The sequence below is a fragment of the Psammomys obesus genome, unplaced genomic scaffold, assembly GCF_907164565.1.
Source record: "Psammomys obesus unplaced genomic scaffold, mPsaObe1.curated_primary_1811, whole genome shotgun sequence".
In the NCBI taxonomy this organism is placed as follows: Eukaryota; Metazoa; Chordata; class Mammalia; order Rodentia; family Muridae; genus Psammomys; species Psammomys obesus.
The window spans coordinates 384,963-397,446 of record NW_026593931.1 but is presented as its reverse complement, the minus strand read 5'-3'; the positions used below and the strand labels follow the sequence as shown (position 1 = coordinate 397,446).

General features: G+C 50.6%; 1 protein-coding gene across 11 annotated transcripts in view; it reads left to right on the top strand.

Annotated features, from left to right (window-relative positions):
* Positions 1-12,484, top strand: part of Iqsec1 (IQ motif and Sec7 domain ArfGEF 1) — a 337,227-nt gene that overhangs the window by 317,077 nt on the left and 7,666 nt on the right. For all 11 annotated transcript variants that reach the window (XM_055617490.1, XM_055617494.1, XM_055617491.1 and 8 more), the window contains 8 exons: positions 1,666-1,788; positions 2,904-3,070; positions 7,428-7,567; positions 7,931-7,960; positions 9,238-9,363; positions 10,287-10,386; positions 11,596-11,757; positions 12,305-12,481. In XM_055617490.1, the coding sequence (XP_055473465.1) occupies positions 1,666-1,788; positions 2,904-3,070; positions 7,428-7,567; positions 7,931-7,960; positions 9,238-9,363; positions 10,287-10,386; positions 11,596-11,757; positions 12,305-12,481 (1,025 nt within the window). The remainder of the gene's footprint in view (positions 1-1,665; positions 1,789-2,903; positions 3,071-7,427; positions 7,568-7,930; positions 7,961-9,237; positions 9,364-10,286; positions 10,387-11,595; positions 11,758-12,304; positions 12,482-12,484) is intronic.

Genomic DNA, 12,484 nt, shown 5'->3' with positions numbered 1-12,484 from the left:
CCATCCAACATAGAGAAGTAATCCTGCCTATGCCTAACCCACAATCCCACCTCCCTGGTGAGCAGCACTCAGTCACACTCCAACATCCCTGAAAGCTAGAGTGTATGATATTGGGCTATTGGAAACCCTGCAGAGAGGAGGGCTCCGGGGCCCATCCTCCAGCTACTTTCTGTTGTGAGTACTGGCTTACTGTCTACCCTAGCAGAAGGACGCACAGTTTTTCCACAGTGTCTCTTCCCTGTGCACATGTCCCTCTAGCTATCTCTGCTAGGATTGTGCCTAGTCCTATGACTGAGGGATGTCACAACTGGCAGAAATACTGAGATGCTGAGCCCTGGGGAGAAGTCAGTACTGGGAAGGGTACATGGAATTGTCCCTGCCATGTGCTACACAGAGGACAGCAGCAGCTGGGGAGCAGAGATGGAACAGGCTCACCAGTTTGCGTGTCCTATGGTGGGTGTTCTGCAGTGTGGTCTCAGGCAGCTTGACAAGGACTACTGCCCCTCCCCCTCCATCTCAGAGAGATGGTGGCTAGCACTGTGCCTTTTTCACACAAGACACCAGGTCTGAGGGAGCAGGCCTGGGTGCAGACATACCCATACATGCACTCATACAGAAACCCTTCCTGCATTTACACATGTGCATGTAGACATGAGCAGGCACACAAATCAAAGGACACAAGCTTTAGTGGAGGCTGCCACAGAGCAGGTGCCAGCAGAAGGTTGACACTCCTTAGACAAGGGCATGCAGCAGAGCTCTCCCATGTCCTCAGGTGTTTCTTCCCCTTCCTCTCACTAATCAGCGTGGAGAGCAAGGTGCAAAGAAAGCAGATCCATTGCCACAGTGTTGTTAGTACCCCCACCCCCACCCACTGAGTTTCTGGTCTCAGGATATCCTTCCATTGTTCTACTCCCATTAGAAAATAGCACTGGCCTCAGGAAGTAGCCAGGCCCCCAGCCCACCTCTCAGGCCTCCTGGAGGGCAGCTGAATTGCCCAGATTCTGCCTGTCTGCTGCCCTCCTTAGGCCCCAGCATAGGCCCAGGAGTGCGGACAGGCCCCTGGCTCATGACACCACCACAATCCACTCTAGTTTTGTGGCTATAGCTGCTTTCAGAGGTGAGGTGAATACCAGGCCATCCTGGGAAATGCCCCATCCTCTCTACTCAGGCCTCATCACAGAGAGAACTGAAGGTGTGCCTATCTCTTCTCCTGCCCTGCTCCCTCACACTAGAGAGTCTTCAAGGCAGCTCTTGAGAGGCTCTTGCCAATCCCTGCCAATCTTGTTCCCTCCACATGAGAGCAAGATTACTGCCTGGGCATACACCCTGTCTGGCGCCTGAGGGCTCTCTCTTCATGGGCCATCCACTGTGTACCCGTAGACTATGTGAACTGCAGTGCTGATCTCTATTGGAGAACATCCTTGGGCTCCTCTGGAGAGAATGGCATACATGCAGAAAACATATGTCTCCTACAACTTTGGGGTCTCAAGATATCTCAGAAACCTGGAAATCTGAGGTGCAGGCTTCCCAAAGGCAGTCTTGTTTTTCCCCATAGATTCAAGGACCCATGACTCTTGAGGCCCAAGCCCCATCATGTGATTAGATTGGATATGCCACCCCCAAGGGCATGTGGCTGCTCTCACAAGCCATCCATCTCTGTTCCAGCTGCGTTGTGGATGAAATGGACTTCTCTGCCATGGAGCTCGATGAAGCCCTCCGGAAGTTCCAGGCACACATCCGAGTCCAGGGGGAGGCTCAGAAAGTGGAACGGCTCATCGAGGCATTCAGGTCAGGCCCTGTGTGGGGTGAAGTGGGATATACCACATTAGTGGAGGGACATGCCCCACTTGGCTGTGCAGGGGTCCAGGGTCACAGCAGTACAGGCATAAATGCATAAATGGTTCCCTGTATCCCGCTGGCTCTTGGCACCATGGAGTTTGGAAAGACAGACCTTATTCTGATTTTTCAGATGAGGAAACCAAGGCTCAAAGGTTAATGTCTCCACTGCTAGCATTCTGATCACTGTCTCAAAGTTTGCTGGCTTTCTGGAGGCAGTTTTCCATTCCCAGGCTTACAGTGTCTTGTGATTACCCATCACACAAGCTATAAAGCCACATGACCTGGGTTACTCACTGAATCCACCACTTCCCCTGCTGTGCCTTTACACAGACTACTTCATTTCCCTGTGCCTCCCTTCTCCACCTGTGAGGTGGGGAAGGTAATAGCACTTAGAGAGAAGGGTGGAAAGATGAAGTGGTCCACTTATCCCAGCACCTGAATGGTCACAGTGAACTTGTAGTCATTCTCTTTGGGACAGTGTACAGAGCTGCCATGTTGAGGCTGAGTAGAGAAGACTCCTATCCACTGGATAGGAGGAATGAGAACATAGAAGGTAGACCACTCCAGGGTGGCTTCCTGGAGGGAGCAGCACTCACCTGGGCCTGGTTGGAGAAGGCTGACTTGCAGCTATTCTGCATACAGATACAGTCATCTGCTCTGTCCCTGACCGTCCATGAGGTCTCCAGTAGAGAGGCTGTTTGGGGAAGGACGTCTGTGGTGACCAGTGAGGCAGAGCAAGTGAGTGGAACATTGGGTCAGCTGCTGAAGGCAGAGGTCTCAGGCAGGAACTGTGAGGTTCATAGTGCAGGGAAGCTGGCTTCCTCACGGTGGTCCTAGGTGGCCTACATTACCCTCTTGAGATGTTCTCACTGCAGGTAAGAGAATGAAAGAGCCCTCCCATGAGTGAACTGGATCTCAAGAGCTAGCTGCAGTGGGAGGTCTGGACAGCCAGTAATCAATCTCACTGGGATGAGGACATGAGGGACTACATCAGCCAAAGGTTAGGTTAGCAGCAAGTGAAAGTGCAAGGCTTAGGGATCCTAACCAGCTCCCTGTCCTCCCAGCCAGCGGTACTGTGTCTGCAACCCTGGGGTGGTGCGACAGTTCCGGAACCCAGACACCATCTTCATTCTGGCCTTCGCCATCATCCTGCTCAACACAGACATGTACAGCCCCAATGTCAAGCCTGAACGCAAGATGAAGCTGGAGGACTTTGTCAAGAACCTCCGAGGTGAGCCAGGAGCAGGACACACTGCCGCCTCACCCTGCTCCCCTCTGCCCTGAGGGCCCACACACAGTGAGAGGAGACACATGTACCTGAGATCTGAGTTCTGATAGGCCTGGCACTCTGATAGAGTGCCCTTTAGGGAGCCCAGCACTACACATGTTCAGCAGAGTGCAGCACAGCCTGTGCCACCCATGCCCCTTACCACAGGGGAGAAAGTGCCTCCTTGCCCCAAGGGCAGAGGGGACCTGCCTTCTGTGGAGCTTTACCTAACAGATGCATTTTAAAAGGGTGCCCCCTGTGCCATTCCTGGTGTTAGCATGGTGTTTGCTCACAGAGGTAGTGGTCAAAAACCCCATGCATTGTACAGGAGGCAGGCATGTTGAGTCCCAGCTGGACAGGTGCTGCCTTTGGCTATAGATGAGAACATCTGTTGGAGATACAGTGTGTGATTACCTAAAGGAGCAGAGCTGGCCTACACTTGATCAGATTATTGGTGCCAACTGTGGCTCTGTCATTCTCCCCCCTCTGCAGGATGCCCCTGGGTCGTGCTCTCCAATTCCTGTGAACTTTTTTTGGTGTTGTTACTCACCCTTTGCTGGCAGAATCACTGTAGCAAGAAGGCTAGGAGAACCCCACATTTCCTGGGAGGTGGCCCTAGCTGAGCTCCAGGCACACCAATGATTCCTGCAGGTCCTATGGAAGGAGAGAAGAGTGCTGAGTGGGCCAGGGCAGTTGAGCCAGGAGCAGGCCAAGAGAGTGCTCATTGCATGAGGCCCTTAGCTGCGTGTTGACCAAGGAAACTTGTGCTTCCCAAGGAGTTGTGCCACCAGGAGAGAGATAGAATACAAAAGTGCAGGGGACACCCTCATGAGGCCCAGGTGATAAGGCAGAAGCCAGGGTGCTAATGGCTGCCTTGCTGATGGCCCCAGGCTCCAGAAGTGGCAGGGTGACTAGGTCAGATGTTTGAGGTCAGCTGCCTTCAAGGCAATGCTTGAGGCTCTCTCCCTCCTTTCCTCTGCCTCTCTCTTTCTCCCTTTCTGACCTTCCACAGTGTGGACCCAGCTGTTTGGGGTAAGATTACTTTTGTACTCTCTAGGCAGGGTAGGGCTGAGGTGCTCAGCCCTAAGGAGGCCACTGCTCCATCAGCTCTAGCCACCTCTCTTCCAGCCAGGACTTGTGTGCCGTTGGTTCCATTGCCTCTGTGCTTCAGAGATGAGGACCAAGGCTTAGAGGGAGGGATGGGCCCAGGGTCACAGCAGGTGATTGGCAGGGCCAGGACTCAAGGAGCTTTCTGAAGGAGGAACCCTTTAGCACATGTTTCCTCATCAGTTTGCCTCAGTTTACCCAACAATGCCAGTATCAAGGAGGCCCTGAGGGGTTAAAAAAAATGGTGAAGGGTACTTGCTCAGCAGCTTGGAGTCTTTCTCTTTAGCTAAAACTTTTAAAATTTTTCTATTTGTCTAATGGGCATTATACTCACATCACCAGATACCAAGAACTTTGGACCAAGTTTTTATTTTTTAAATTTATTGATTTCATGTGTATGAATGTTTTACCAACATATATGTATGTGTACCTCATGTGTGTGCTTAATGCCCACAGAGGTCAGAAGAGGGCATTAGATTTCCTGGAAATAGGAGTTATAGCTTATTGTAAACTACCATGTGTGTGCTGGGAATCAAACTCAGGTGCAAGAACAGCAAGTGTCCTAAACTGCTGGGCCATCTATGCTCTAGCTTAGCCTTAGAGCGTCTTTATTCATAACCACCAGGTAGTGGCAAGGAGCCACAGGGAAGAGTGGATGCAGGGGCATCCACACAGTGGGCTGCTGGTCAGCACAGAGAAGCCAGCTTTGGCTCTGGGGGAGACATGGATCATACATTACGAGAGATCAACCAGTGAGAGGTGGGCTGGCCAGGGCTTTGGGGAAGGAAGTTAGGGGGAAACTCAGATTTTGGGAAACTAGTATGACAGTCTAACATTGGGGTTTTTGTTTGTTTATTTTAAGATATATTCACTTTTATTTTTTTCATTTTATTTTTCTTAATGCTCTCTTTTGTTTGAATTCTGAGCTACTCTTAAACTTCCAGGGGCTGCCTCTAAAGGTAATGGGAACTAAACTCTGGACAGTTGGATTCAGGCTCAGGAGCCTTATCAATTGAGCTATCCAAGCCTTCCCATTTTTATTTTTTAATTTTTATTTATTTATGTATATTGCTGTTTTGCCTGAATACATGTCTGTGCATTACGTTACAGATAGTTGTAAGCCACCATGTGGGGGGTACTGGATATTGAACCTGTGCCCCCTGGAAGAGCAGTTGGTGCTCTCAACCTTTATGCCATATATCCAGTCTCTATCTTTATTTATGTGTTATGAGTGGATTTGGGGGGGTTCCTCCCCTCGAATGTATGTTTATGCACCGTGTGCCTGGTGCCCATGAGGGCAGAAGAGGACTTTGGATCCCCTGTAGCTGGAGCTACTGACAGTTTTGAGCTGCTGGGAACCAAACTCAGGTCCTCTATAAGAGTAGCAAGTTTTAATTGATGTCTCATCTCTCCAGAACCATCTAATGGTTTTGTACACACTTGTCCAAGACTATGGGAGGCCAAACACCAAAACTAAGCCACTGTGTAAGCCATGGACTTGGTGAAGGTCGTGGCCATTAAACAAGCATGTTTCTGGAGATATCACCAGGGAAGCTGGGTACAGGGAGCTCCAGGTACCTCCCTGTCTTTTGCTAAATTTTCCTTAAGCCTAAAACTGCTCTAAAAACAGTCGGGTTTTGTGTTTTTCTTTAAATTACATTTTATGTATTTGTGTGAGTATATGTATGAGCTCTCAGAGGTGGTAGGAGGAAACCAGTTCCCAGTCCTGAGGAGGCAGGGCCACTTAACTTTTCTTTTTTAAACATGCTTAGAATTTATTGAATGTGTTTGTTATCAAAACATTAAATGGTGGTAAGGGGAGTTGTAAAGATGGGTGAGGGCAGGGCATTGTGAAAGAACTGCCCTGGAAAGAGCTGCCAGGACCATGGTCACGATATATGGGAGAAACACGACCAAGGAAAAGCCTTTCTTTCAAGATCAATTCTTGCTGTTCCATACCAGACAAATGCTCCTCTTCTTGCATTCCTTTTCAATCCAGGGATAATGCAAAATATTCAGGTTATGATTTCTTTTTTCACAGCTTTCACTAGCATCTGTGATTAGCCCTGTGCTCTCAGGGCATGTGTTTGGAAGTCTGTGACAGAGGACAACTTGGGGGAAGTCAGTTCTCTCCCACCATGGGGGTCTCGGGGATCAAACTTAGGTCATCAGGTTTGGCAACGAGCACATTTATCCACTGAGCCAGCTTGCCAGCCTATAGTGTATCTTTTAAAAACAGAAAGTGAAAATTCTCCAATGTATCCCCTGTCTCACCAGGCCACACCTCCTCCCTGACGGTCTTGGGCTCAGTTCTTAGAGCCCTGCTGCTGTTGTTCTTCTCAGACCATTTGTATAGTGTCTTTTCTCACCATGCTGTGGTCCTTGTCTGGGAGGCACACAGGTGTCTGAGTGGCTCATGTAGGATGTGAGTGGGAACTTCACTCGGCTGGCATGTGTGTCATCTCCCATGAGACAAGCTCCTCAAAGGCAGTCAGTGGAGAGGCATGAGCTCTGGGGTGGCAACACACAGCCAGCTCTGCAGAGGTGGCTTAGACACACCATGAGTCTCCCTCGTTTCTCTGTGACAAGCCCACATATCGCTGATGCTTTTGGTGACCTGTTATACAAAGGAGGACACCAAAGCTCGCTTTCCCATAGTTGTGAGCTGGGAAGAGACGTAAATAGGGCTTAGCTCCAAGTCTCTCAGAGCCTGACTCACACTTCAGTGTGCAGAGCCCAGTGGTTCTCAACCTGTAGATCGCAACCCCTGAAGAGGTATCAGATATCCTACATGTCTGATATTTACATTATGATTCATAACAGTAGCAAAATTTCAGTTATGAAATAGCAACAAAATAATTGTATGGTTGGGGGTCACCATAGCATGAGAAATTGTATTAAAGGGTCGCAGTATCAGGAAGGCTGAGAACCACTGCTGTAGCCTCATTTGTGGAGCTGGGACCGTTGTGGCCATGTTGAAGGTCTTGGCTTCATTTGTAAGATATGTTTATAAAGGTCTGTGTGCATGGCTTAGAAGGTGGCACAGCCCCATTCTGGTGGGAGGACTTGAAAGGACCCATAACTGGGGCCCCGGAAGGGTTGTGGCTCTGCTGGTTCCAGCTAGAGACATGTGAATCTGAGGGCCCAAGGCTGATGGAGGCACTGCTGCCCAAACCCCAGCCACTCTCTTGTCTAACCACTGTCCCTTGACCAGGTGTGGATGATGGTGAAGACATTCCCCGGGAGACACTGATTGGGATCTATGAGCGGATCCGTAAGCGAGAACTGAAGACCAATGAGGACCATGTGTCCCAGGTGCAGAAGGTTGAGAAGCTCATCGTGGGCAAGAAGCCGGTATGCAGTGGGCCTGGTCCCCCACCCCCACTGTAATCCTGGGTCAGCTCTGCCACCACTGGAAGGGCCCTCCTAGCCGCGGCTGGAGCTTTTCTAAGTAGTCCCTCTTGCAGCTGTTAACCTGAGAACATGAGGTCCTTGGTGGCTAACGGGTGACAGTGACATGTGGTCTGTGCCTGCTCAACCCTGGCTTAGGGATGCACTTAGACCCTCCAAGAGACCACAGCAAACCAAGGCCTCTTTTTGGCAGTACTCCGGGCATGCTGGTGGCTGGAGAGAAAGAACATGTCTTCTGGGCAGAGGTAGGGACACAAGTATCTTTGGGAAAGTCAGTTTACTTTCTGTGTGTTGTTTTTCCTACAGATTGGATCCCTGCATCACGGGCTTGGCTGTGTGAGTAACTCTCTGCTCTTCCTCTGATGTCCATCTGCAGTTCTTCTGCCAAGCCTCAGGGCTGCTACAGGGTCCAACTTAATTTCTAGAGAAAGCCACATCTCAATTTCATAAGTTACCCAGCATCACACCTCAGTGGGTCCTGAGACCTTAAGCCATTCAAGAAAGGTGATGGTGGCAAGCCAAGCAGATGAGTTCCTGGCCTCTCCTGTGGGCACTTTGCTGGCCCAAGACCTAGACACTGTGCCTGAAAGGACATTTATGTGGCCACTAAAGGGCCTTTGTGCCTCCCCCACTCCCCTCCATGAATTCCTTGTTCTGCCCTAGCTCTGTCCCTGCCTGTCATACCTCATACCTCTGCTATCCCAGCCACCCCATGTTTGGCTACCCATGTCCCACAGCACACAAGCAGGCACATGCCTGGCAGTCTTCAGTATACCTAGCTAGCTGTCTTCAGCCCTCTAAGGGCAATCCCCCATTCCAGACTGCCCAGGGAAACACTCCAAAACCTTTGTCCTCTTGTCTCTGCTCTGGCCACCTGCAGCCCACTCATTGAAATGAGGACCCAAACTTAGTGGCTCCACCAAACAGCTGGCAGCTAGGCGACTTTCTGTGAGCAGGTCCAGAGGGTTGATTCTACAAAACCATCTGTGTCCTGTGAGAGCCAAGACACCCAGAGCAGAGCTAGGCCTTGTTGATGGCTCACGCCTTCATCCTCAGAATATTGGCTTGCCATCTGGCTTGGAGGGTGATAGCTTGGTTATGGTTCAGTTGTGGGGTGCTCCTGTGAACCAGTGATAATACATGTAGCAGCATGGGTGCAGAGTATAGGACAAGGCCCTGGCCAGATCCACAGAGTGGCTCCAGCTATCTATAAGGCATCAGAAGGCACCAGTGGTAGGGTTTGGGGAGATGTTCCAGAGATTCAAATCAAAGCAAGGTTCTGCAGTGTCCTGCAGCACCAACTACTCTAAATTCTGCATGCCTCAGTTTCCTCATGTAAAGAGGACTCTGGGAAGGTTGTCCGCAGAAACAGGGCTGATAAGTGAAGGCAGTTTTGAAGGAATCAGTACATATTGCTTCCTCTCTGGCACTGAGTTTTCTGTGACACATTAGGGAACCATCTGAACACATGGGAAAGGGGTGTAGCAGTTGCAGTCTTGCTGGAGAGCAGAGGTCAAGAATCTCAGAGTGCCTCTGGGGACAGAGTGGTAGCAGTGCTTCCATGTAGGCCCCTGAGAGCAAGTGACCATAGTCAGGTGTCTTTCCATACACAGGTGCTCTCTCTTCCCCATCGACGGCTGGTCTGCTACTGCCGGCTTTTCGAAGTTCCAGACCCCAACAAACCACAGAAGCTGGGACTGCACCAGCGAGAGATCTTCCTGTTCAATGACCTCCTGGTGGTATGTGGAGGGTATGGGGCAGTTGGGAGCCCAGGTGTCCTTATGCCCATGCCTGAACAAAGGCACTAGCCCAGAGTCATGTGTTCAAGAGAGACTCCGACTCATACCATGAGCAGTGGTGTTCTTTGGCCGATGTGAAAAGCCAGGGGGCCTGACTCCAGAGCACTTCAGTGTTGCAGGACTCTGTACCCTGAGCAATAAAGGCCCCACTCTGCTGCTCCATGAAATTCTTAAGGCTTCTAGTGGAACAGTCTCTAACCTACATATGCCATTCCCAACTGTATCACTGCCACTTGGCAGTGTAGGACTGCCCTGCTTACTGGGTCACACACCCCCAACCTGGCAGGTAAGCGCCCCTCCCAGTTTGCTTTCTATTGCTGTGATATATACCATGATCAAAAGCAACCTGATGAGGGAAGGGTTTAGTTTAGCTTACACATAGTCCATCTTGAAGAGAAGTCAGGCAGGAACCAAAAGAAAACAGAGATCATGGAGAAATGCTGCTTACTGGTTTCTTCACTTTGATTTCTTATACAACCCAGGACCACCTGCCCAGGATGCAGCACCACCTACCTCAGTCAAGAAAATGCCCCACTGACTTGCCTACCAGCTGCTCTAATAGAGGAATTTTCTCAGATGAGTCTAGTGTGTCAACATGCCATAAGCTAACCAACACAGTTACCCTACTGGCTGGCCTCTGGACCCTTTGGTAACAGTGCCTACTGTGAAGGGCAGAGACCTCACTCAGATCTGAAGGTTCAAACTCTTGAACAAGTTACCCCTAGCTCTAAGTGCCCATCTGAAAGCATGGGCACCTGCCCCTCTGTTGTGTTTTGGGCTTTGATGCCAACCAACATGGAATGAGGACCCCAGCCTCTACTCCACACAGACATTGCAGCTCAGCTCCACCTCTGCTGCCCTAGGTCACCAAGATCTTCCAGAAGAAGAAGAACTCAGTGACATACAGCTTCCGGCAGTCCTTCTCCCTCTACGGCATGCAGGTCCTCCTCTTCGAGAACCAGTGTAAGTCCTGGGACCTGTGGGATGTGAGAGGGCCTGTTTCTTCCCTCATCTTGGTCACCTCCAGCTGGGACTTAAGCCTTCTGGGTACACACTCCTTTCCTCTCAGACTAGACAAATAGAATGGTACTTCGCTAGGGACAAGGCTTTCCAGCAGAAGTGGGTGCATCTATGACATGTCCAAGAGAAGAATTCGGTGAATAGTCTGATGACAAAGAAGCTGAGAGTTCATTACCCTGGGACCAACTCCTGGTCTGTAATGTGGACAAAGCACCGCCTACCCTTTAGGTGCTCTCCACAGTATAGTGTAGGTAGGCCCAGAGATGGCTCACACCTGTGGACCCATTATTGCTTAGGTCTGGCCCCCTCTCCCCAGCCTGCTGTTTTCTTCTCCTTTGTCTTCTGACTTCTGTCAGAAGTCTCAGAAGTCCCTGAGCTGGGACATTTGCCCTGTTTAGTGTGTGTAGCAGGGCTAAGGGGTTCTGTACTAATGGGGAACCCCTCCTCTTTTTAGGATAGGGTGGTACCGTCATCTGACCAGTTTTTTAACCTGTAGGTTTCTGGAAAGCTGTCAGCCACAGCTGGCCACAAGTCCGAGCAACCTGCATTTGAGATTTTCAGAACTTCCATTCCTCAGACTGAGGGGCAGAAAGATACCTGCCCTGTCCCCTCACAATCCTTTCTCACCTTGGTGCTGGCAAGGTTTGGGGCTACTCAGTCCATACCCTACAAGGGTGATGAACTCATCCTGCTCAGGCCAGAACAGGGACATAGTGGGTCCAGGAGCAAAGCCAGACTGAATGCTGATGGTTATGTTCATCATATATGCCTTCCAGCCCAGATGCCAGATGGGAGCACCAGTCACCTTGCAGTGGAAATGCCTCCCTCAGGCACATATGTGGTTTGAACGATTTGGGGAAAATTGTCCAGTCTATATCTAAATCTTCATGTCAGATTTAGATAACTTAGGCTTCAGCTTGGAGCCACTCAGTACTCACTTCCCTGTGCCTCAGGAAGATGCTCATCCAGAGGCCTTTACTTTCAAGAGAGCCATACTACTGAGATTGTTTGATATGGGGTAGAGGATATGGTAACCCCAAGGAAGCCGGCCCCGATTGAAGGCCATTCAGGAGTAAATGGCTTTGCTATCCAGAATTCAGTGGACCACACAGTGACTGCTAACTCTATGGCCCTTCCTCTCCTTCCCTGCAGACTACCCCAATGGCATCCGGCTAACGTCTGCTGTCCCTGGAGCAGATATCAAAGTGCTAATAAACTTCAACGCTCCCAATCCTCAGGACCGGAAGAAGTTCACTGATGACCTGCGGGAGTCTGTCGCTGAAGTGCAGGAGATGGAGAAACACCGGATAGAGTGTAAGTCCCAAGCAGGATACCGAGAAGCACTCCATAGTGCCTAAGTCCTAAGTGGTCTACCCAGGGAGCCTTCCTACCTCATGGCAATGACAACATTCAGAAGTGGTTGGTGCCAGAACTCCCTGTGGTACAGCAATGAGATATACAAGTCTTTGTCACCCCACCCCCAAGTATGTGCTAAGGCAGCTCTTGGGGAGCCATCCTTCCCCTCAGCACACTGTTTGTCTTGGCCCTTGTTTCTGGTCACTGTGGAGTTGACTTATGCCATTTGATCTTTATCATCACTCTGGCCCAGTAACTGCTGGAGTTCTGGGTCTAGGTCTTCACAGTGGCCCCACCTCTTCCTGTACCCACTCCTTTCCCAATCCAGGCCTAACCTGCAGCCCCCCTGAGCCTGAAAATGCTAGTCTTTGTTAGGATAGGCAGCCGGACCTCTAGGATGCCATTGTGCCCCTCTCCTTTCCCAAGAATCTCCTTCCCTATTTTCAGGAGCTAGGGCCCAGGACAGTGGCCACTGCCTCTCACTGGTCCTTTTGCTCTATTCCAGCGGAGCTCGAGAAGCAGAAGGGTGTCGTGCGGCCCAGCATGTCACAGTGCTCCAGCCTCAAAAAGGAGTCAGGCAACGGGACACTGAGCAGGGCCTGCCTAGATGACAGCTATGCCAGCAGTGAAGGCCTCAAGCGTAGCGCCCTCAGCAGCTCCCTGAGAGACCTCTCAGAAGCGGGTA